The sequence below is a fragment of the Panulirus ornatus genome, chromosome 27, assembly GCF_036320965.1.
Source record: "Panulirus ornatus isolate Po-2019 chromosome 27, ASM3632096v1, whole genome shotgun sequence".
Taxonomy (NCBI): Eukaryota; Metazoa; Arthropoda; class Malacostraca; order Decapoda; family Palinuridae; genus Panulirus; species Panulirus ornatus.
In genome coordinates, this window is record NC_092250.1 from 5,140,611 (window position 1) to 5,167,267 (window position 26,657).

Consider the following 26,657-nt stretch of genomic DNA (forward strand, 5'->3'; position numbering starts at 1 on the left):
ACAACGTCTTATGACCTATAGTTAGTTATTTTTGTTATTTTTGCTTAGTTTTCCACTTCACTGATTTTTCAGTTATGCTGACCCATAACTCCAGTGCACTGGAGTTCTTTAGTTATGGAGACTCTGCCATGGCCAGTCCTTTGAAGGAGTTCCAATTGGAACAGGCTTCTGAGATATGGATAGATAGATAGACAGACAGATAAATGAAGATATTATGATATCTCATGTAATGAGGAGAAAAGCTCTGACTTGGGTAGTCCAGCAGACGAAATCAGAGTGAAACCTCTCTAGGAGAAAGTGGAAGCACCTGGTTTGTGTCGGCTCTTCCACAGTTTTTCATTTCCAGTAAGCCAAGGAATGATGAATTTGATGGTGATGACCATGCTATACAAGCCCTGACTCACATAGTCCAGCTGATGCTATGGTGTGGACCAAAGTAGTTATTTTTAACTTGTACCTGCCCAGCCATTTGCTTTTTTGTGGTAACAACACCTTTAGCTGTACATAAAATGATCAGAATATGTTATTTTTTTTTTTTTTTTTTTTTTTTATACTTTGTCGCTGTCTCCCGCGTTTGCGAGGTAGCGCAAGGAAACAGACGAAAGAAATGGCCCAACCCCCCCCATACACATGTATATACATACGTCCACACACGCAAATATACATACCTACACAGCTTTCCATGGTTTACCCCAGACGCTTCACATGCCTTGCTTCAATCCACTGACAGCACGTCAACCCCGGTATACCACATCGCTCCAATTCACTCTATTCCTTGCCCTCCTTTCACCCTCCTGCATGTTCAGGCCCCGATCACACAAAATCTTTTTCACTCCATCTTTCCACCTCCAATTTGGTCTCCCTCTTCTCCTTGTTCCCTCCACCTCCGACACATATATCCTCTTTCTCAATCTTTCCTCACTCATTCTCTCCATGTGCCCAAACCACTTCAAAACACCCTCTTCTGCTCTCTCAACCACGCTCTTTTTATTTCCACACATCTCTCTTACCCTTACGTTACTCACTCGATCAAACCACCTCACACCACACATTGTCCTCAAACATCTCATTTCCAGCACATCCATCCTCCTGCGCACAACTCTATCCATAGCCCACGCCTCGCAACCATACAACATTGTTGGAACCACTATTCCTTCAAACATACCCATTTTTGCTTTCGGAGATAATGTTCTCGACTTCCACACATTCCTCAAGGCCCCCAGGATTTTCGCCCCCTCCCCCACCCTATGATCCACTTCCGCTTCCATGGTTCCATCCGCTGCCAGATCCACTCCCAGATATCTAAAACACTTCACTTCCTCCAGTTTTTCTCCATTCAAACTCACCTCCCAATTGACTTGACCCTCAACCCTACTGTACCTAATAACCTTGCTCTTATTCACATTTACTCTTAACTTTCTTCTTCCACACACTTTTCCAAACTCAGTCACCAGCTTCTGCAGTTTCTCACATGAATCAGAATATGTAGCAGTTCATAAATTTGCTTACAGTACACATGCTTCCTGACTTATGATGAGGTTACATTCTGATAAAACCATTGTAAGTTAATGATATACGTTGAAAATTCATTTAGTTCTGTGCATCTAATCTACCAAACATCATAGCATAGCCTAACCTACCTTAAATGTTTTTAGAACACTTACATTTCTCATCCACAGTTATCCTATGCAGCTCTTCCTTAAAAGTTTTGGCACCTTCAGTTTTGACACTTGCTGCCTTACCACTAACCTTTACATTATGAAAATCATGACTCCTTTTGAAGCATTGGAACCACCCATGACATGATGCAAACATTTGCGTATATGTAGGATCATCAGCTTGCTGTTTTAGCATATCAAAAAGACTTCTTGCCTTATCCTGGATTGTCAGTAGGATAAGCGGTATGCTCTTCTGTATCTAGTCTTCCATCCACATGACAAGTAATTTTTCCATGTCATTACTTGGCCCAGCTCTTTTCTTCGTGATGACAGTGGATTTAACTGGTGCTGAAGATTTCACTGCATCACTGATTCTCTTCTTGTCCTTTAAGATGGTCGAGATCATCGATTGTGAAAGTCCTAACTCATGTGCCATGGCCATTACTGGCTTGCTTCCACCTTGCTGGGCAATTATCTTTGATTTTATCTCAAGAGTAATTGCCTTCCTCTTCTTCTCACCAGAGGCAGGAGACACAGATGGGCATTTTGTAAACATGATGGAATGCAAAAACACAAAACACAAAATCCAAAATATGCTGACAGCACAGTACACTGTAGAGTAACGGTTGTTTACATTTACGATCGTGAGGCTGACTGGAAGTTGCGGCTTGCTGCTGCTATGGAGCATCACGAGAGAGTATCATACCTCATATTGCTAACCTGGGAAAAGATCAGAATTCAAAATTCGAAGTACGGTTTTTACTGAATGCATATTGCTATCACACCATTGTAAAGGCGAAAAAATCGTAAGTTGGGGGGCATCTGTAATGAACTTACTGACAAGATAATTGAGGAGATAAGCAATTAAGAAAAGCAAAGGTTGATGTCATCACCACTGGATAATTGAAGTAATAAATGGTCCCTTATCAGAAGTAATGAAATAATAAGATTTATGCATTTCTTTAATAAGATGTCATTATTTCTGTGTTATTTCTAATATCTTACACAATTTAATGTTCATTGTTAAGTTTTCTGTTATTTACAATTATTTTGTATTCATTGAGGTAGCTTGGACTCATAGCAACTGTGTATTTCAATGCATGTTTTCCAAAATATTGAATATTAAGCAAATGTTTTGTATATTGCTTTTTCTGTATACTTTTCAAAACTACAAAAAAAGATTGTTATTTGGAGTACACTTTGAAGAAAAATGGAGAAAGGAAAGGGTTTAACCACTCCTTCCTCCTTCATACCATATCCTTAGTATTTGAGGCTTGAAGTACCCATGCCTGTACTCCTTCACTGTAAATTTCACAAAACCCTGGATCCAGGCTGCTGATCTTTAATTTCCAACCTAAGTTACTTTGGAAATTATTGAGGTTTCTGTAGTATATGTGATTTGTCTTCTCTTTATGTCCATTCTCACTTCTATGTTGGAAATAAAATGCATGAGGATTATATGTGGTGTGAGGGAATTGATCATACATGGATTGACAGGGTAAGAGAAAGATGTGATAGTAAGTGTATTCTGATTGAGAGAGGTTTGGACATTTGGAGAGTGTGATTGAAGAAAGACTCATTAAGAATGATATATGTGTCAGAAGTGGAGGAAGAATGAAGACCAAGTAAGAGATGGAAGGTTGACATGAAAGAGGCATTGGATTATTGGTGGCATGAACATTCAGGCAGGTCCAATGCGTGCATGTATTGGATAAAATGAACTGGATCAGTGTGGTTTTAGGGATGACATGATGTCTGTGGCCTGAACCATGACATATGAAGTGGTCATTGCAAACCATGATATAGTCTTTAGGGCTTAGCTATGGATTCATTATACATGACAACCAGGGAGTGGATGTATGCAGGTGGGTTCATTTTTTATCTGTTCTTGTCACTATCATGCTAAGGTTAGGGGAAGCAGTTGTGTATGAGGAAAGAAATAATAAAAAAAGAGGGATTTGAACACTTTTCATTGCCAGAGGATTAAAACTGGAGATTTAATTGTATGTTAAGGACAGAGAAGAACAATTTCCTTTCATTTTCTAGTGTAAGCCAGAGCAAGTTCAAGTTGTACGAGACTGTGAGGATCCACCTGCTACACCAGGAGGAAAGAGGGACAGACTTCAGTATTCTGTGGGAGACGTTATCACGGTCTTAGACAAAAGGTGAGATAATGGATATTTTGTTAATTGTGGTCTAACTGTGGTCAAAACTTGCAAGAATGATGATTATGTAAGTTCATATTCATTTCTAGATTTGTTATAAATATTAGAATTACTAGATAAAGAGTGCCTTTGCATTGATATTGGCAACAGATCTTACTGAAAATCCTTTCTCTTTTTATTATAACTTTTTGATTTATGAATAATACTGGTTGAAAAATGATTGGGTTTGACAGGGATTTGAAGGACATATTTTAGATTTTCTTTCAGAAAACTTCATGTTTCAACATGTTACTGAGCTTACTAGAATTATATAGAAGGACAGTTACCCCATGAACCCTCAATCTTATCTTTGCATACATATGTTAGGGAAAAAATATACTAATGATACAGTACCCTGTTTGGGGAAAGAAATCACTCAATGCTTGGGTTTGGTCATTTGGTTAATGAAGTACAGGGTAGGGCCATTTAAACAAAGTATTATTAACCGGAAATGGTGGATGGCTAATGTGGAGGCAAAACTCCCCATTTAGAAGGAAATTCAGCTGTTCAAATTATTAGGCTGCACTAAATTCAACTGGAAGTGAACATGATATGTTTGTGCTTTGTAAATCAGCTTGTGGCCAGTGCAGGGTATTAACAGGTGAATCTTTGAGCAAACAGGACCATGTGGAGACCCGTCTTTTATCGTGTTTGACTAATTTAGTTCCTGATGATGGAATCTGAACGTGTACAGGACAGTGATTCATTAGATAAGAAAATGTTACAGTCTTATGCAGACAAAAGTGTAACTGATGTACAGACTGTAAAAAGGAAAGTAGTTCATGGAGAGGAGAGGGATGATATGTTTTTGACTGGTGAGTTAATTTGGGATAAGGTAGATTTTTTTCTGAATAGATGGAGATCAAAGAGTCTTACAGGTTTTATGGTGGGGTGAGAAATTTTAAGCTATGGTTCAGCAGAAAACTGAGAATGGGTGGTGAAAAATGGAAGACCATTTCTGGCAACTTTGCCGTCACCTACTACTAAGCCACTGAGTAATTAATCTTCACTACTGTATGACTAGCAAATCCAGAAGCACACACACAAAAAAAGAAGCCTTTCAAAGGATGAGATTTACATATTTCTATTAATTTAGGGGGATTTTTTACATTTTTCTGATTGCAAGGTCCACGTATCCATATTTTCTGCCCATCCAAAAAGTCACTCAGGACCCAGCTGAGTTCGGTAAATAGAGCTGTGCTCTCAAAATAATGCACACAAAAAATAGATTCTTCATTATCCCTAAGAATACAAATGGGGAAATCAGATTCCAAATTCAAAATGTAGAACAGTATTGCAGTAAGATATGTGAAATTTGTCATGAAGGATTTAGCAATTAGGTACTAAAGGTGGACAGTTAAGACAGTAGTTCAGAAAAGATAGAGGTATAGTTTAAATGATTGTGCAAAAAATCTGAGGAAATTGTGGGGTTGGGGCTGGTGATCCCAGTTCTGTGATTATTCAAGAAGAAAAGTGGATCTGGCCTCAGATGAGATTGGCATACCTGCAGCTATATTTGATAAGATATATAGATCTGTGTGGGAAAGTGGAAAGAAAAAAAATTGAGTGTAAAAAAGAAGGGAATAGCTAGACACTTTGAAAGATCAGATCAAATATTTTAAGTTTTTGTGAGACAAGACTAAGAGAAAGTAGGACCTCTGAATGGAATAGAGTGAAATGTGTGAGATCAATCTTGTGAGATGATAAAGATAATAATGCAAAAGAAGATGTGGCTTTGTTAATGAAAGATGGGTTAGTTTAAAAGATGTTAAATGGAAATGTGTCTACTGAAGATAAATTGTTATGAACTTCAAGTGTGAGAGCTTAAGAATGATTGTATTGTTTGTAAGTGTGCCATGTAATGGAAAAAAGAGGCGGTTAAGGAATAGCTTCTGGAGAGAATTTATAGATCCGAAAGAGGATGTAGATCTAGGGAAGGAACTGTGTGTGATAGGTGACTGTAAATGATGGACTAGGGAGAGAGTGAGAATATGTTGGTAGATGGAGTAAAGTGATGTGGCTGGCCAATGGTAATGGTGCAGTGTGCTACTATCACCAGATGTCATTATATTCATGTGTTTGTTCATAAGATCAGAATGTTCAGTCAACTCATACCATTATGAAATCTTGGCATGCTAGCTCCCCTTGGTTTGTCTTACATCTCCTGGAGAAATTACCTTTTTTATTTTTTCCAACTCATTGTGTGTACAGGATGTACCAGGATGATATGTCAGCAAATTGTTTTAATTACAAATTATGCTGCAAAACGTGCTTATCTAATTGAGATATGTACAAAACCTGTCACCAGAGCTTTACATCAGGAGAATTGTGAAAAAGATAAGCCATTCGCTACATATATTGGAATCACATTGAAGTACAGGGATATGCACATTTTTGCTGAGCCGTTCAGTGCATGTTGGTTTTTGGAACATTGGAATTATTTTCTACAGTATGTTCACAGGCTAGTCGTATTGAAGTTGATTTAATCCATGGAAAATTTTGAAACAATAAATCAAATAATTTGGCATGTGCCATGTCAATGCCTGTTGAACAGAGATTTTAGGAAATTCCTTCATCTTTTAGTTAGCCAAAAAAGTCTGTTCCTTGTCATGTTCAAGAGCCTCTTCTCCATGCCCCCTAACTCATAGAAGTATGCAGTATCTTGGTAGCTACCTTCTCAAGAACAAGTTAAGTGGCAGCAGAGATGTTAATAGAGAAGGAGGTATTCAGTTGGATCCTCTCCATAAGAATATCACCTCAAGTAGATCCCTTTGCAGCTGCAAGCTGTTTTAGATATAAAGGCAGTTGTGACAGATGCTTTTTCCTTGGACTGGAATCATTGGAAACAGATTTATCTCTTCCCCAGTTCATTTTTTAGGGAGAGAGCAGTACAGGGTAGAATGATAAAGGGTAGAGGTGTGAGTATAGAAGTGAAGAAAGGATTAAGGGATAGTATAGTCCTCTCAACCTTGACCATACAACCAAAACATGGACTTGGAATGAGTCACAGAGGTCAAGAACATAGACTGTTGAAATTAACTATTTGATAGGAGCATGCGGTATGACTAGATGAAATGATGTAAGAGGAGGGGGTGTATGAGAGATTTGGTATGTCAGGGAATGACTTGTGGAGTGGTAAAATGGGTGAAAGGTAATATTTTTAGGTGGTTAGGGCATGTGGAAAGAATGCAGGATGGGGCATGTACAAGGAGAGTGTATGGCTGCACGATTAAAGGGGTTGGTGTGGGAGAAAGACCATCTGTGGTAAGGGAAAGTAGATTGGAAAAGTACTGGAAATGGTTGATGATGCATGGAATCTTGTGTGCAAGGGAGGCATGTAATGACATGGATAAGTGGAGACTTGCCGTGGCCACCCTCCTGACGGGAGTTCTTGGAGGGAATGGACATCAGAGATAGAGATAGGTAGATGGATAGATAAATTCTTCTGTAACTGATTTTCATAGTTTATTGATGCTGCTAACCCCAGGTGGGACAAGAAACCCTGGTGCCAAAGATTCCTTCAGCTTTGCCGCATTCCTCAGTTGATTTCTTTGGTTTTTGTAAACTTACTCAGCCTTTTTGTAGGGCCCCAACCTCAAAGCCCAGGACTGAAATGTATGTGGTTGGATTTTCTCAAAATCTTTTTCAGACAGAAGTTTGAGAATGCTTAATAGATGACCCTTTACATAACATTTGAACTTCTATTCACAGACAGTACCAGTCAATCTGGAATGATTTCTAGCCTTGCTGAAGATTTGAATGCTTCAGAAATTATCAGTCTTATTTTGATTATTCTTTAATGTTCCATGGCAAATTCATGGCTAGTAACACTATTGCCTCTTAGAGTGACTTTCACGAACCCCTTTTCTTAGGATTTTAGTATGAATTTGACAGGCCCTCTCTGGGATAAACTTCTCTTGTCTTTTTTTTAGCTGATTGGTTGCTTCTACCCTTCAGCCTGTGTGAGAGCTTTAGAAAGTCTTAAAGCTTTTGCAGTCTTACTCTTTTTCTGGTAGTTTAGCTTCATAGTGTCATCTTTTGAAATCTTTGCATGATAGGTTAGGGTCTGAAAGGAGAATTTGCGAATCACAAGCTGTTTCTAGATATAAGAATCACTTTGTTTTTGATGGCAAGACTTTATAGGTCAAGCTAACCTTGAACCTCTCTTTTTCAGGTAAGATTACATTGAAACCATTAGATTTAGAAATAGTCCCAGTATCATCCATTCTTGGAAGATTTCATCAAGAGAGCCACATACCTTATGCCCTATTAAATCCCTTAGAGATCTTTTGGATGTCACTGGAAATTACTGAGGAAATCATTTATTTGTGCACCCTGGGATGTTGAAACCCTTATTGGTGAGAAATATCTCTACATGGATCAACAGACTTGTTGGATTAGCTTGAGCTTTATGATGGAGCATGTGATATAAAGAAAGTGGCATGTATTTCTGTCTCCAGTTTGGTCTCCCCTTCTCCTTTTCTCCTCCACTTCTAACACATATATCCTCTTTTTCAAGCTCTCCTCACATATTCTCTCTATATTTGCAAAACAGTTTCATTACACATTTTTCAGCTCTCAACCACACTGTTCTTATAACTACACCTCTGTCTTACTCTGTTATTACTCCCAGATAGTGACTTTTCTTGCCAAACATTCCTTATTGCCTCAGAACCTTTACTCCCTCACCCATCTGATGTCTCACCCCTGTTTGCATGGTTCCATTGACTACTGTGTCCACTACCAGGTATCTAAAGCACCGAACTTTCTCTTAAGTTCTCGCCAGTTATTCAAACTCATGATTCAACTAACATGTCTGTCTTCACTGCTAGATTTATAATAGCCTTGGTTTTATTTACATTTACCCTAAAATTTTTCCTTTCATACACTCCCAAACTTACACACCTACTTCTACAGTTTCTTAATCAATTCTGCCACCTGTGCAGTGTCATTTGTAAACAACAACTGACTATCACTTTCCAGTCCCCCCCCCGGACTATTTACCTACCCTTCACTTCAAGATTTACCTCCCTCACCACTCCATCCGTAAACAAATTAAACAGCCATTGGAACATCACATACCCTTGCTGGAGGCCCATCTTTACCTGGAACCACTCATCCTACTCTCATCCTACTTGCTCATATACCATACTCTGTTGATGAAATGTCATCACTACTTCTAATAATACCTTTCCTCCCATACCAAAAATTTGTAGCACCTTCCACAAATATATGTATCAACCCTAACTCACAATTTCTTCTGGTCCATAAATGCCACATACACTCAAAGTCAGCTGCTGGGGGTGTTCTTTACTGTATACACCACATCAGCAGGCAATGGGTTATAAAGAATGTCTTTTTTCTGGGGTATGTTTGGTTAGGTTTCTGTATTTTGTGAGATGTTGATATCTTTCTATCCTTTCTCCTAGAACATTTCAATCAAGGAAACATACTCAGTTGTTCAAGGGATACCTCCCTGAAGATAATCAGTTTTCAGAGTTTCTCCAATTTGCTGTTGAAGGTCTTTGCTTTGCAGTTAATCTTATGTGAAGGTGTTTCTCTTGCCCTCTCCCTTCTTATGGGTTAATTCTCATTGCTCTCAGGACAGGTAGCAAAGGAGAGATATGTAGGTTTTTCTTTTTTCCCTCTCTCCAGCCTTCCCCTTCTTTGAAAACCCTTGTTTCTTAACTTCAGGTGCCACCTTGGGCTGGCACCAAAGATCTGTGATATTTGTAATGTTTGAGCAGTTGTAAGGAGGTGACTCTGATAATGTCAGTCTGATGATGGTTGCTGAATGGCCAAGAGCAGACCTGTTCAGACAAACTTGTAGCTATTATCACTGAACCATTCACAAAGGGTGAGTGTAGGTTACATCCTCTTTACCACTTATGAGGCTGAATAAGACTGTTTTCATATAACTAAGATATGTCTTTATATGTTCATGGGATACCCTTTCAAATTATTTTTCATAATATGGTTAAGAGTAAGAATATACTGTCTTATTTTCAAGATATTTTGTTGATCATGAAAAGCAGAACAATAGATGTCAATTGTATTGTCTTGGATGAACAAAATACATAATTGCAACTATAACTACTGTAGTGACATGAAAGCCTCATTTGTGTCAGTTATGTGTATTGTTTAGCCTCCTCTTCTTGTTATGTCCTTTTCTAAGGTATTTTAGTATACAAGAACACAGGGAATAATGGATAGTTCTTCTTCCCACAGACCTGTAGCAGACAACCTTGCTGTATGGAAAGGAGTCTTGAACACTGGCAAGACAGGACTCTTCAACCCTGCTAACACCGTTACCTACCTGGGTACCAACATTCCCTCCAATAAGTCTTCTTTTCAGAGAGGAGGTATGGAATGGCTACTAATAAGCTAGCTTCTTTTTGAAATTTAAGTGAGAAAAATGTAACTGTGGAAACATACACATATAACACCAGGAAATACAGTATATAGAAATTGATAAAGACTTTAAGTGTGTAAGATACTAAAAGCAATGTGGAAAAAGATAATGGCCTCTCTCACTTCAAACAAGGGATGAGTTTTTTGAAAAAGTCACTTAAAGCAAAATCATTCAAAATGAAGATCAGTTTTCATGGTAAAAGGTGTTAATATTCCAGACACCAGAAATCCAGTAATCCCCATTTTGGACATTTTGAGAATAAACGAATTGAAAATGTGTACTGTACTTCTTAGGCATGGAAAGTCACTGTAAAAGTAAACAGATTGATAATGATCATACATATAGTCAGTCCTTTTCAGCTTGAGAAATAGAGCTTTCTGTTTTAAAAGCAAAGTCAGTGTACTTTAGTAATCTTCATAAGTGAATGGTAAAATGAGGGAATATCTTCCCTGGCTTTCATTTGCTCTTTAAAACATCATCACAGGGAAAAACATGAACAGCACCATGTTATGTAAACAAAAGATAATGGGGAACAAGACTCCTCTCCTGACCACCAGTACTAAAGAAACATGAATAACTTACAGGGTTCCTCACGTGACCAATCAATACCTCAGGAATAAGTTATTGATTCACCAGTATCTGAGGAAGATTACCTCTGACCTAACCTCACATATGAGGTTAGGTCAGAGGGCATATTCCTCAGGCAATGATGAATTAGTACCTCATTCCTTAGGTTCTTATTGGTCAGGTTAGAAGTCTTGTTAGTGTTGTTTATATTACTTTATATTGTTATTGCGTTATTCCGTATTAGGTGGTCTTGAAAAATACCTGAAAACTTGGGAAGATATCCTTTAATTGTTGCTGTGAGTTAAGATTGTCTACTCCTATGTAAGATTGTAGATCAACATATTGATGTATATATTGTAGTTCTCTACTTTGAATTAATCATATTTGTAATATACATATCATATGTACTTCCAGGTTCTCCTTAGCTTGTTTGTGGGGGAGTTTATCATTTTTGTTTTGTTGTTCTTCCTCAGTATTCTATCTTTTGTTTCTTTATGATATTACTCTGGTTTACTCTGAACTGAAAAGCTAAATACCATTGGAGAAGTACCAAAAACTGTTAAAATCAGAAAATGATCAGGTTAGATAAGAACTGCACTTGTTACATAACACTTGACAACACTTAACTCACACAACTCTTCATAACTAGATTTTCCGGTGAGCACTGTGCTAGCCCTGCCTTTTAGCAGAGTAGTAGGTGGAATAGATAAAAGTAGTTGGTAGGAACATTTAGGTAAGAGCATTAGGAAGAAACATTAAGTAGAAGTAGGAGGTAGGAACATTGGGCAGAAGTAATCCATGGGAGCCTCTGCAAACACTGCGCTAGAGGTGCCCTTTGCCAGTGGCCTGTTAACGGTGAGGCTCTAAAGGCTAAGAAGCAGCACTAGAATTCATTAGTTATGGAGACTCTATTGCAATGGAGATAGTTCCAGGTAGGAACAAGCATCATAGATAGATAGCAGCTGATCACTCAGAGCAGGACTTGCAAAACAGAAAACAGTCTGTGGAAACCTGCATTATTATGTGTTTGTTTGTTTAGATGTAATATTATTGTATAATTTGAAAGAGACTTTATCACTGTATTCATGCAAATTCAATGCAAAATCAGAATTTTCATCAAAAGGGGGACATATCATTGGATAAGAATAGAACCACCCTTGACTGTGGCAACATATTTCTGTTTAAGTTCACTTTTACAAACCTTTTTCAGGAACAAAAGCTTTGGTATGAATGAGAAAGACCAATATATCCACCCATTGCATCATAGTAATTGATGTTTTAAAATTAGATTTCATATGTTTCATGGTACACTATAATTTTTTCATAGATAGAGAATATCTTACTGAGATATTACAGTTTTACTCTTTCAATCAACAGATGGAAAAAATCCATACTCCTCACGACGACGATTAAGACCAGAGATGATTTCAGGACCTCAGGGAGATTTTAAGCATACCGGGCATGTGGGGCTGGACGGAGCATATTTTGGTGATGTCTCCTTCCTCGGAGATAAGGTCCAGGATGGCAGATTTGTTCAAAAAAACCTTGATAAGGTCATAGTGTGTTCTGTTTTTAATTAGACTAGTGTCCTCACAACAGTGGGATTTGGTTTTAGGTATGATATGTGTACTTTTTTTGGCAGTAACACTTTTTTTTTTTTTTTTTTCATTATGCTAAATGTATTAACCCTTGACTTAAGTTCACTAACTGTTACAATTTTGAACAGTATGTTAATCTGCATTATTTTTAGCAACTCAAACTAAGAATTAACGTCCTTCATGCCATTTCCCACCTTCAATGGGATGGCACTTATCTGGCAAGAAGAATAGCAAATTTGGCATGGCAGAATAACCTCTTCTCTAAACACACATATCTCACAGTTGTGCCTTGCTTAGGTATTTAACCCTCACCTCTTGAGATGATAGTGCAGAGTGTTAGCTGTGAAATAAAGGAAAGATGAAGGAAAAATAATGAACGCAGCTCTTTACATTACAAGATATTATGCCTGTGACACAACCCTGGCAGAATATGATAGACTTTTTCACCCCTTTGCAATTTGACATTGCACTGGATCTTTTGAAGAATGTGTAATGCTATTTTACATATAACACTCTTTTCCAAACTCTCCATCAGCCTCCAATCCATTTATTTCATTTCCTCTCACCCTGTGCAATTTTTCTTTCAATATTTCTTGGTATCTCAGCGTACATCCTTTTTATTTGAGCCCATTTATTTTTGCTATTTCTTTCAAACATAAGATATGTTGTTTCCTCTATTCCTAAAACTTCTACAAACTTTCACACTTACCTCCACCAAGAAATGATCAGATATTCCATTTGTTATTTCTCTCAGCATATTAACATCCATCCTAGTCTTTGCACCCCAATAAATTAGCAGTTGACCCTCAGTTCCTCATGTAATGTATACTTAAGTACTTGATAACATTGTTATACTAAACACAGTGTTAGAGTTGCTCTCTGTCAGTCACTTGTTAAAGTTTACGCACTAAAGGCTAAGAAGCAGCACTGGCATATGCCAGTTGTGGAAACTTTTCTGTCATACTAGGTTATACTAAGTATCACAGATTGACATTGACACCAACTTCTACTCCCCTTGTTTCATTCATTCGCACCCTATGCTATTCTTCATTCATTCTCTCCAGGCTTCTTTTTCAATTTCACTTACTTTTGCCACTTCTTTCTTACATATGTCCTTTCCTCATTTCCAGAAAAACAACACAAACTTTCACCCTTACCTCCTCAAAGAAGAGGTCAGTCATTCCACCTGCAGCCCTTATCAGTGCATTCACAACCAACCTCATATGTACACCTCATTTAGCACAAAATCCAATAATACCCAATGAGTCTTAACCCCATCCAACCATGTATACCTATGCATGCACAGATTTTAAACCATACATTCCCAGTCACCATTTCTCTTTCAGTATATAGCTCAACAAGCTTTACCGTATTTTCATGTACACTAGGGACCCTTTGCATTTCAGTTATGCCTTGAAGTGCCACATCACTAGTTCTTGCATTCAGGTTCCCTCGTAGCAAGACTTGATCCGTCGTATCAAAAGTGCCAGAGACTTTCCTCAGCTCTTCCCAAAAAGCACTCTTTCGTTCTTCACTTCCCTCACTACCGAAAGCACTAATAATCAACCACCTCATAGTTTACTTTCATTTCAACCCACATCCATCTTAAACTTGCTTCCTTGCATTCTGTAACACATTCCCACAGCTCCTCCTCCATTGAAAGTGACACCCCTTCTCATTGACCCTGGATTTTAAATCCTGAATATTTGTAAACCAGTGTGCATCCTTCCCCTTTAACTTCATTTCATTGAGAGCCAGAATGTCAAGGTTTCTTTCACCTGCCATACTTTCATCCATGCACATAGAGAAATCACAGCTTGAGCTTTTGAAGAGTCCCTACTTTGTACCTCTATACCTGTATTTGCAAAGCAATAATACAAAGGGGAGGTTTTTCAGCCCCCTGCTCCCTCTCGTTAGTCATCGCATATAACATACTAGAGATAGAATTATTGTTTGCTTCTCCCTATAGATAGGGAGAAAGTTGAGAGTAAATGTGAGTAAAAGTAAGGTAATGAGTTGCAACAAGAGGATGAGACAGAGGGTTTCAGTGTAATTCATTATGGTGGACCTGGAAGAAGTGAAGTACTTTAGATACCCATTAGTGGAGATGGCAGTGGTTAGAATCATGAGTCATAGGGAGGGAGAAAAGTCTTAAGGTCCTGGGTGCAGTAACCTATTCATTTAGGCTGCAGTAGACAAAGAGATAAAGAGAAAAAATATATTCATATTTTTACTGTTGCTTTAAATAGAATGCTTCTTACAGATTACAGAAATGTTCAGATGCCCTTTGATATATCACCTTTATAAGGCATCAAGTGGGTGTTATGTCAGCCAGTGATTTTTTGTTTTTGTTTCTATTACATCAATACAATTTGATGTAATGATGTGCAACATCATACTCCCGTTGGTATCTAGATGGTAACTAATCCCCTAAGCTCTTTGTTGTATATGTGTTTGGCTTACAGCCTTGGGCAACTGTCTGAAAAAATGTCAGTGACATTGGTGTGATCTTAAAGGAGTCATGGTTTAAAAGATTGAAGGTGGACAGAAAAACAACCCACAGCAAAAAGGTATATGGGTGAATGATAGAGTTTGCATGGAAAGGGTTAAGGAGTGTGTGGAAGGAGAGGTCAGTGTATTTTAGGTTAAAAAAAGGGTATGCTTAAATGTATAGAAGCCCGAGCAATGTTTATGGATGTAAGTTGGGCCTTGAACACAAAAGAAAGGAAGATGATAGATGTGTTGGAAATAAAATACTTAAGGATATGTGATATGAGGCAGATTGATCTTATAAGGTAAAACATTGCAAGAATGAGATTTTGTAGTAAGAGAGCTGATTAGAATGTGCTGAAATTGTTCATACATTTGGAGGGGATGTTTAAAGAAAGAATTATTTTGAAGAATTGCATGTCAAAAATGAAAGGAGGAAGGGGAGTACCACCCGAAGAAACTTTCAGTAAAAGTTTGCCAGTAGGGAGGGCTGGTATGCAGTTTTCACTGTATATATGTATATGTATATTGCTTTTAAGGAATAGTGGTTCCAACAATGTTATATGGCTGTGAGGCATGGGCTATAGATAGGGTTGTGCAGAGGAGGGAGGATATGTTGGAAGTGAAATTTTTGAGGACAATATGTGGTGTGAGGGGGTTTGATTGAGTAAGTAATGTAAGGGTAAGAGAGATGTGTGTTAATAAAAAGAGCGTGGTTGAGAGAGCAGAAGAGGTTGTGTTGAAATGGTTTGGACACATGGAGAGAATGAGTGAGGAAAGATTGACAAAGAGGATATATGTGTCAGAGGTGGAGGGAAGAAGGAGAAGCAGGAGACCAAATTGGAAGCGGAGGGATGAAGTGAAAAAGATTATGAGCGATCAGTGCCTGAACATACAGGAGGGTGAAAGGCATGCAAGGAATAGAGTGAATTGGAATGATGTGGTATACAGGGGTCGATATGCTGTCAATGGATTGAACTAGGGCATGTGAAGCATCTGGGGTAAACCATGGAAAGGTGGGGCCTGGATGTGGAAAGGGAGCTGTGGTTTTGGTATATTACACATGACAGCTAGAGACTGAGTGTGAACAAATGTGCTGCCTCATTGGAGGGGGGGATGCTATTTTCATCTTTGGTGGTTTGACGATGGGAATGGATGAAGGCAGCAAGTATGTACATGTATGTGTATGTCTGTGTATGTATATGTAGGTATACTTTGAAATGTATATGTATGTATATGGGCATTTATGTATATACATGTGTATGTGGGTGGGTTGGGCCTTTCCTTGTCTGTTTCCTTGTGCTTCTTCGCTGACCCGGAGGTGGCGATTAAGTATGATAAATATGAATAATAAATATATTGCTTGATTAACTTTGCTTATCTTTTCAGCCATGCATGTTGTATTACAGTTGATCATGAGCTTATTCAGAACAGATCGTAGTCTTATGTCAAAGCTTCTTTTGAATGTTTCTGTGCTTATTCCATGCCAAATTTTCATCCCACTTGGCAGTACTGTACATTGAATGACTTTTCCATCTTACTCATTTGACTCATAAATTTTTGTGTGATATCTTCTTGGTATGTTCCATTGCAGAGTCAATAACACTGTTTCTTCTTGTTGGTCTCTTTTAAACCAAACATTGTATTTGATACCCCCCAGTTTGTTACAATGCATAGAATGCTATACATCTTTGTCTTCTTTCTAGGCTTTAGGGTTTGAGATCATGGTGATTCAAATGCTGTATTCCTCTGATTCTATTTGTAGTGTTTCAAATCCTTCTAACTTATCAGTTTTTTCTCATGTTGATGATGGTCATGTTATAAACCTAGCATTATTCAAATTTGCTTTTTATGTATTATGAGCAGTTCATTAACATTGCTCTTTCTCAAATGGTGAATGTTCTCAATATCACGTCATCTGTTACTTGACCTGATAATGTTATTTCACCAGTTTGTTGTCCATTTTCTAGCTATTCAGTGATGGATACTACAAGTATTTTGTGCTCTCTTCATAGATTTCCTCTCCTGTTGGTCCTTCATGTGGTTACCCTTCATGTCCAAATATCTTTACGTGACCTAATTGTTCAAATTTTTCTTCAGTGGATTCCTTTAGATTCTCCCCTGCCCATTTGTTTTTAATGTTTAGGTCTTCTTTTATTTTTCATCTGTCTTCAATTGTGCTCATCATTTTATTTATGCAGGTGTCATCTTCAGTCCACCATATTACACTTTCTGTAATATCTATTTCTATGATGGATATCACTGTTATAGAGTAGAGAGGCTAATATTGTTCCTTGATGAACTAATAATAAAACATCTACCACAGTTTCATTTGCTTCTACCCTGACTTTTTAGTTTGATGGAGACTCCTTAATCCATCCCCTTGATTTACTTCTTATGTTCTGTTTTGCTTCATTTTCCTGAGTAATGTCATAGTTTACTTTGTCAAATGCCTCATGTATTTTTTTATAGTAATTACGTATTTGTATTGTACAGGGAGGGAGTTTTACATTCTTGGGGCCCAATATACTATCATATAACTCCTTTATTTATGTATACAGTCTTTATTAATTATGTCTTCCGTTATTCTATTCAATTTAGCCAATATGTTCCTTACTTAATTTCATTTTGTGTCTTTTGGTTGCTCTATCCCTACATCTCTCGACGAACTGTTAACTGTCCACATCACTGACCTCTTACAAAGTCGTAGAGGAGGTAATCAGGTCACCCCACACTCTTCTTTCTTCCAAGATGGAAAACTTGAAAGCCTTCAGCCATTCCCTGTAACTTAGCTTTCTTAACTCTGGTCCCAGCTTTCTTAACTCTGGTCCCATCTTCGTTGCCCTCCTCTGGACCTTTTCTTTTAGGTGTTTGTGCTTCTTTAGGTGTGATGATCAAACTTGAAAAGTATATTATAGTTTTAGCCTTATGCAAGACATGAATAGCTTGCTAGATATTTCTTTATCCTTTTACTTGAAAGCTACACTGGTATTTGCCGGTGGGCAATTTGTTTGCTAGCAGGTTAGAGATGATGTTGACTCCCAAATCCTTCTTACACACAGAATCCTGAAGCTCAATTCCTGCTAGGTAGTAATCTTATTGAGGGCATCTTTCACATTGTCCCATCCATATTACTCTACATTTTCTTAAACTTGATTTCATCAACCATGTTTTGGGGCAACTTTAGAATCTTATTAGGTCCCTTTGTAAACTGATGCAATCTTTCTAGCTTTTCACTTTCTTCGCTTTTACCCTGTCTCCTGTTTGTGGCATGCAGAGGTTAATGTGCACTGGTCATCAATAGCTGTGTACCTATTGGTGACATTGAAAGCCTGAGCTATGAATAAAGCCATCCTTTGCATCCTGGTTGGTTAAACACCTAGGTGATTCTGTTAGTCACATGCAACTTTTCTTTTGATCCTTTATAAAATAGATACTTGACTTACGAAGGTAGATTATCATGGCCACAGACCAGTGTAGCTATGCTGATGCTACGATTGAACACTAGGTTGAAAGTAAGAGAAAATATGTAGGACTGAATATTAAATGCGTTTCAGTATCCACAGCAATCACACCTTTTCCTTGTTTGTAAAGTTTGGCCTTTTATCTCTGCTGTTATATACATTTTTCTGTTTGCTATAACGACTTACTGGACAATATTGCAATTGTCCTAGTGTATCTGCAGATTCCTTCAGTACATACAGAGAGATTTCATTAAGGCCACAATCCTTATTTTGGGTCAAGACTGTTTAGTAACCTGGCTATTTCCCCTTTAGCAATGTCAGTGCTTTTAAAGACCTCTTCCCCATCTTGTCTCATGGGTGTTGGGGTTATAGTGTTATCCTCTGTAAAAACACTCCCAAGATTATTATTCAGCTTGATGTATTTTTTACATCATCATCAATCATTTTTCCAACTTCTTTAGTGTGATAGTTGCTCTCACAGTTTAAACCTGATGAATTTATAGAAAAGTTTTGGATTTTCTGTTTCCTTTTATAAGTAATATTTTCATTGTTGGTCTCTTCTTCCCACCTTAACTTGGAATACTCATTCCTTTCCTTCTTATGAAAATCTTTCAAAACCTGAATCGATACTGTGATGCACATATCTCTTCCATAGTTCATTTCACAGCTCTTGCCTTCTGACATTGTAATTTACAATCATTTTTCTCTCTTGTCATTATTTCTACCCCATCAGCAACCTTTCGTATCAGTGCTCTGTGCTGTGACCTCTTCTTCATAGATTTCACAGAATCTTCTGTAGCCATAGTCTACACTCTTGTTATGGAAGTCTTCAAATGTATGTGCTGGATTTACACATTTTGGCAAATTTCATTGATGAATGGTCATTATCAAGCTCTGTAAATATTTTTAATTCTGTAAATGGGCCAACTTAATTTTCTTGTTTATAATTTGAATCTATTTTACCATCCACAGTATCATCAGCTTCCCAAGCAAATAGTAACACCATACAAACCATCAGATGATCATGACCAGTCAACATCATTAACTAGAGCTAGCTCAGATGTATCAGACCGAGCACCTCTTCTCAAAAAGGTAAAAGAACCTTGTGATGTATTTGCTCAAATTTATGAATATGATACGGTGTATCTTTCCATTACCTACACTCTGTTCCAGTTAAAGTGGGTGAATCAGGTGCATGTAGCTGCTGCAACATCACTGAAACAAATCCTAGACTGAACTTGTGCTAGGTTTGTTAAAGTGCAACATGGACTAATGCATATAAAATAGGTCCTTAAATTTTCACTTTACACAATAAGTTGTTTCATCGGTTGAGAATGGTTTCCATTCATACCACTACCACCACCACTACACAGAGTGCTTCCATTGCATCTGATGCTCAATCACTTCCTTAACATTTCATCTGAGATATCCAGAGCCCTGATAAATTCTCTCAGCATCTAGCCATATCTTTTACATCTTCCTCTTCTTGTGCCCTCCTCTGTGATGTTATCTATTGTCTTGACCAGCCTGTAATCTGCTATGGGTTTTACATGACCATACCATCCAAAGTGACCTTTATCCATATGACTCTCTGCACACCACATAACCTTCTCACAACCTGGTGCATTATTCTGTCATCTTAATTTCTACTGTACTATGCAAATTATCCATCTCTGTTGGTCTTTTCTCTGAGCTATTCTAACCCATGTACATTTTGGTTCTACAGCCATATAGTGCTGGGATATAAACTCCATATTTTAAGCATTTTACGTAATCTGTCCACTTTTTTCCCATTCACTAGATCTTTCAAGGTACCACCAATTTCTCCCCCCTTCTGTCATCTTCAGCTTTCACACTACCACAAACATTTTGATTGAATTTAAGCTAAAGATTGGCAAGTCTGAATGACTTGAATGCGCATTGTTTATGTGATTGGTTGGTTGCAAGTGAATACAGAGTTACTAAAAATGTAGTATTGACCTAATAGTTTAGATCATGCATGCATTTTGTATTTTTGTGATATTAAAGAATTTTATCTATTTATAATTATCCCATGACCAATTTTTGCAAGACCAATTTTTGTGAGAGTCCTTTTGTTATCCTGGACCTTTCTAAAGGCTCCTACAGCCCAAAGCTACACTTTTCCCAGTAGCAGGGAAATGTAGACTCCTTTAGAGTAAGTTCTTAGATGAGACTGCACACACAATGATATGTCCTCGCCAGAAGTGATTTTCACTCATTTTGTAACCTTAAGCAGTAACACCCAATAAAGGATTGGGATTTTTATTATTGGTACATGGTAATTTGGGGGAAAATTTAAACATGACCTCATGAATGTCATGTGCACATCGTCAATAGATGTGTAAATGAATATGCAAAGTTTCTGCTTAATCCATCTACAACTGTGAGATGAGTTAATTCCATGAAACAGGTAGTGCGCTTGGCATAAATTGGTAAAAATGAGGGGATCAACACATTCATTCAGTGACCTTCATTTATGGCTACCAAAATATCACATTTTGAATATGTATGTAACAGTTGTGCTGAGTGTCAGATTAAGTCACTGAAAACTGTTTGAGAAGTTGATCACAGAAGTAGGTACTTTCTTTTTTCTTTACTTTCAAACTATTCGCCATTTCCTGTGTTAGTGAGGTAGCGTTAAGAACAGAGGACTGGGCCTTTGAGGGAACATCCTCACTTGGCCCCCTTCTCTGTTCCTTCTTTTGGGAAATTAAAAAAAAAACGAGAGGGGAGGATTTCCAGCCCCCCTTTTAGTCACCTTCTATGACACGCAGGGAATACTTGGGAAGTATTCTTTCTCCCCTATCCCCAGGGGTAAGAAGTAGGCACTGTGTTTAGTGATAAAGCTGAGAAAATAACCAAGATAAGCATATGATTCCTTTAGGAATTTGTTTACATCCATATTAAGTAATATAACTGCAGAAATAACCAAGATCAGCATGTGATACTTGTAAGAATTTTTCAACCATAATATGTAATATAGCTGTGGAAATGACCCAGATCAACATAAAACCCATGAAAATATCTGTCACCACAATTATGGCATGTACACATATCAACTGTCTTTGTGAAAGATATGCCGTGTTCCATTTTAATATATAAATAACACAGTTTTTTTTTCAGTATATATAAATTTTTCCTTTCCTGCCATTGCAAGAAAGCTTCAGAAATAAATGACAAAGCTTCGGAGAAAAAAATTGTCTGGTTCCTGTTGATCACTTTATAGAGAAATTTTGAGTCATGGGGTGGGAGAGGGGGCAAAGGTTCTGGGAGCAATGAAGGTATGAAAAGAGAAAACGTTATCTCAAGGGCAGAAATGGGTATTTTTGAAGGAATAGTTGTTACAACATTTTTTTATGTTTATGAGCCATGGGCTATACACAGGGTTGTTTGGAGGAGGGTGGTGTGTTGGAAATGAAATGTTTGAGGACAGTATGTTGTGTGAGGTGGCTTGATCTAGTAAGTAATGAAAGGGTAAGAGAGATTATAAAAATTATAAAAAGATGTGGTTAAGAGAGCAGAAAAGGATGTGTTGAAATGGTTTGGACATTTGGAGAGAATGACGTAGGAAAGGTTGACAAAGCGGATATATGTGTCAGAATTGGAGGGAACAAGAAGCAGGAGACAAAATTGAAGATGGGAGGATGGAATGAAAAAGATTTTGAGTGATTAGGGTCTGAACATACAGGAAGGTGAAAAGCATGCACAGAATGGAGTGAATTGAAATGATGTATACTGGGGTCGACATTCTGTCAGTGGACTGAACCATGGCATGTGAAATGTCTGGGGTAATCCATGTGGATAGGGAACTCTGGTTTTAGTGCATTACACACTACACTTAGAGAATGAGTGTGAGTGGATGTGGCCTTTCTTCATCTGTTTCCTGACGCTACCTCACTGATGCAGGGGGCGGCGATTGGATGTTGGAGAAGAGAAGAGAATGTATATGTAATGATGCCAAAGCTCACCCCTGGTGTATAGGAGAGCAACCCCCAGAGCCACCTGTCCTTATTCACAAAAAACACCACAATTAGAGTAAATTCCTGCTAGGGTTGCATAACTAGACAAGTGCTTTGTACAAAATTTAATTTCTAAACCTAAATGCTCTAACAGTTTACAAAAGAACAGAATCAACAACAGCAAAAAATCTTCCCAAAATCCTTCTGCCCCTCACTCAAACCACATGCACTCCAAACCTTGTAAAAAGGTCATGCAAGAGAATTCATACAAATGTATCCAGTAGATCTTGCTATCAAAAGAATGAACTCAAAATAGTCAATTTTCTCTCTTCTTATCTCACAAGTAATAAAGTTCTAGTAACATAGTATCCACACCACTACAGATTTATGTTATCTTAGGTTCATAGCAACAGCTACTTAAATTGATTGGCCCTTTCCTTTCATTCCTCCCCATTACACAATTTATAGAAACATAACACATCAAAGGCCACCGAACCTCCTTGTTTAAACACGAGAGACCATAATGCGTCAATCAGTTAGCCCTCATACTCCACTCCTGACACTCCTGAGTTGTAGTTGGCTTTATGCTCACCATCCATAGTGCTGCATTTACAGCTTATAATAACAGCACCTCACAGGAGAATGTCAAGTTGCCTTAGGATACCTAAGCCAGGTCTGGTGCAAAACTCTCCACACCGTGGATGCCTTGGTGAATTTTACTGCCCTTGGCTGCACGTATTTCATGATAGGACCCGGTTTCCAGGTTTCCAGCACCAGTCAAACAGACCAACAGCCTCCAAACCAGCCATTACTTAGCACCATAACACGCCCAAGATTCCAGCTTATTTGTTTTTTTTTCTCTAGCCCTTGGTCAACAGCACACCTCTTGTTTAAAAATTCACTCATATACACACACATATGTATTAGTGATTGGTTCCCAGTGAATGTCGGTTTTTAGCAGGGGTGCGTGATGTCTCCATGGTTGTTTAATTTGTTTATGGATGGTGTTTGTAGGGAGGTGAATGCAAGAGTTTTGGAGAGAGGGACAAGTATGCAGTCTGTTATGGATGAGAGGGCTTGGGAAGTGAGTCAGTTGTTGTTTGCTGATGATACAGTGCTGGTGGCTGATTCATGTGAGGAACTGCAGAAGTTGGTGACATGAGTTTGGTAAAGTGTGTGAAAGAAGAGAGCTGAGAGTAAATGTGCATAAGAGCAAGGTTATTAGGTAAAGTAGGGTTGAGGGACAAGTCAATTGGGAGGTAAGTTTGAATGGAGAAAAACTGGAGGGAGTGAAGTGTTTTAGATATCTGGGAGTGGATTTGGCAGTGGATGGAACCATGGAAGCGGAAGTGAATCATAGGGTGGGGGAGGGGGCTAAAGTTCTGGGAGCATTGAAAAATGTGTGGAAGTAGAGAACGTTATCTTGGAAAGCAAAAATGGGTATGTTTAAAGGAATAGTGTTTCCAACAATGTTATATGGTTGCGAGGCGTGGGCTATGGATAGAGTTGTGCACAGGAGGGTGGATGTGCTGGAAATGAGATGTTTAAGGAAATTATGTGGTGTGAGGTGGTTTGATCGAGTAAGTAATGAAAGGGTAAGAGAGATTTGTGGTAATGAAAAGAGTGTGGTTGAGAGAGCAGAAGAGGGTGATTTGAAATGGTTTTTCACTCCATCTTTCCACCTCCAATTTGGTCTGCCACTTCTCCTCGTTCCCTCCACTTCTGACACATATATCCTCTTGGTCAATCTTTCCTCACTCATTCTCTCCATGTGACCAAACCATTTCAAGTCACCCTCTTCCGCTCTCTCAACCACTCTCTTTTTATTACCACAAATCTCTCTTACCCTTTCATGTCAAAGTTAAATTAACACAGTAGCAAATTTCTTTTTTTCTATGAAGGCTATGCAGAATGTAACCTTTTTCATTTAGAAGTTATCATAATTCAAAATTTAAAACTATGAAAGGTATATTTCTCAAGATAATGGGATGAAGAGGTTGGTGTGTCAATCTGTAACACAGTAGTGTCATCTTGATTGGTCAAATGTATTTGTTTTGCAAGTTGGCGAAAGAGGCTAGTGTGTCACAATCTGAAACAATGTTATCTTAATTGCTTAAATGTATTTGTTTTGCAGGTTGGAGATAAAGGTAATTCAGGACCAGCAGCTGAGCACAATTGGTCAGACACAGCAAGTGAGGATCAGCCAGACAGCCCAACTCAATCCCACCAGGCTGATCATGAATATCATGAAATTTCAGATGAAGAGGAGCCTTTGCCTAAGGTAGAGATGGATAGTTGTAAAAAGTTATTCTCTAAATTTTAGATGAGCTCTATAGGCTGCATCCTGTCTGAATAGTCACATTCAGCTTTGGGACAGCCATCAGAATCCTCATGTTAATTACAGAATTGCAGTGACTGACCCATCTATAAGACCACTCGTTGCCATAGGATCAATAATTCCTGAATTTAACTTTACTGATAGCAATCCCCTTTGTCATTCATAGACTTGAGCTATCATAAGTCGTGATGAATGGCTAGATTTAGTCTCGTCTTTTCCATATCTGAAATGACTCTGATCTTTGAGAATTCATGTGTTACAACTGTTTGTTATGGAAAGTATTCCTTGACTAACTTCATTGATTGATAGTATCAAAAAACCTAATACACAATTTCTATAATGAACATTGGATTGGTAGATCTCCATTTCTGTTCTGTCTTTACCCTTATTAAAAAATATATGACAAGAAATTTTAATCAAATTTAACAAATGTGCAAGTACATGGTGAATGAGTCTACATCTGCAGTTCTCCCAGCCTTTCATTATTCTTCACCTCAGCAGCCAGAATTTTCTAGTGGTGATTGTTATAGGAATGAACATCCTGCTCATGGTTTTCTGCTTCTGGTAAAGTGGCTACCTTTCAGGAAAGAAATCATATTAGTGTTATATTAGCTCTTAGGTTCAGAGCAGAAAACTTACTTTGAGAAATGGAAGGGTTGTTTTTGAAGTGGAACAGTTTGTATGCTAATGTACTCCTGTTCTTCTTTTAGGTTGTTCCTGGATGCGAAAGTATTGAAAAGTAAGTTTGGTAGTTGTGGCATCATATATACAGAAGGCTTCATTTTTTCATCCTGTGACTGATGCAGACTTGAGGCGTGTTAAATGTTATATAATAGACTCCATGTGAAAATACCTGTGTATGGGCAGTGATGGTGTGATGGTGTTCCTGGGTACAGAAGTGTGTTTTTAGTAACTTGAGTTGTCACAGTGCAGAACAAAGTCCTTTGTTTCGTAGAGTTGTTTTCCTCCACACCATCATTATCTTCATTAAAAGAGCATACTGCAGATATTGAATGAATGTTATTAAGATGAAAAAATATATTGTTTTATATCCCTGACAGCCATTTCGAAGCAGCTCCTTTGATCTTGGCCCAAGTCTGATGGATGAAGTATTCAAGGCACTAGGTGGATCAGCCTCATCCGGTCCATCTTCTTTAGAACCCCCTGGTTCATTGTCACCTCTCACCCCAACCCAGCAGTCACAGGCTCTGCTTGAGGACAATGAAAGCCATAATGTCAAAAATGAAATCATGGAGATGGCTTCTAAGTTTAGTAACAAGGATGGCTCAAAGAAAAAGCAGGCTATGGTAAGTGTTTCTGTTTTTTTATTCATCATTGTTCAAGTTTGATGAATGAATTTCTTTGACATCAGTGTTTGTGGTAAGATATGTTTTGTCATAGAACTCTCAAATGTATCTGGCCTATTTCCTCTTATTTGTGTTTTGCATAGAAAATCCTTATTCATATTTTTTTGATGTTTGTAAGTGGTTATTCTATCATCGTCCTTTATAATCACAAAACTGTTCGTCAATATAGGTTAAGCCCATCTCGGCAGCCGACCAGCGCACGTTGGACTCAGCAATAGCAATGGCCAATGAGCTTGCTTCAAAAAGTATGCTTGAGTTGGACTGCAATCAAGAGAGTTCTGCAGACTCTGAAGGTGGACCAGACTCTCCCATTACCCCATCATCACCAACCAAGCATGGTGGATCACGCTTTTCTTTTAAGTTAGTAATTTAGGTATTCATGTTTTGGCATTTCTGCCCTTTGCTTCCCTATGAGGCTGGGGCAGAGGACTTCAGTTCTGTAAACTAATTCCCACAGCAGGTGCATGTAGTTTCATTTGCAATAAGCATTCATACATTCACTTACAGCAAGATATACAGAGACCTGTGGCTATATGGAATGCGAGAAGAATAACCGATGAACGAAAGAGGATGGTTATA

The 26,657-nt window shown here is 38.1% G+C and overlaps 1 protein-coding gene across 5 annotated transcripts in view; it reads left to right on the plus strand.

Annotated features, from left to right (window-relative positions):
• The window catches only part of LOC139757564 (activated Cdc42 kinase-like), a 206,216-nt gene that overhangs the window by 142,162 nt on the left and 37,397 nt on the right, over window positions 1–26,657 (plus strand). For 3 of the 5 annotated variants that reach the window (XM_071678166.1, XM_071678170.1, XM_071678167.1), the window contains 7 exons: window positions 3,705–3,823; window positions 10,091–10,224; window positions 12,219–12,394; window positions 19,366–19,485; window positions 24,508–24,654; window positions 25,773–26,018; window positions 26,248–26,438. In XM_071678166.1, coding sequence (XP_071534267.1) covers window positions 3,705–3,823; window positions 10,091–10,224; window positions 12,219–12,394; window positions 19,366–19,485; window positions 24,508–24,654; window positions 25,773–26,018; window positions 26,248–26,438 — 1,133 coding nt within the window. The remainder of the gene's footprint in view (window positions 1–3,704; window positions 3,824–10,090; window positions 10,225–12,218; window positions 12,395–19,365; window positions 19,486–24,507; window positions 24,655–25,772; window positions 26,019–26,247; window positions 26,439–26,657) is intronic. The other 2 variants (XM_071678168.1, XM_071678169.1) reach the window with 1 other exon arrangement.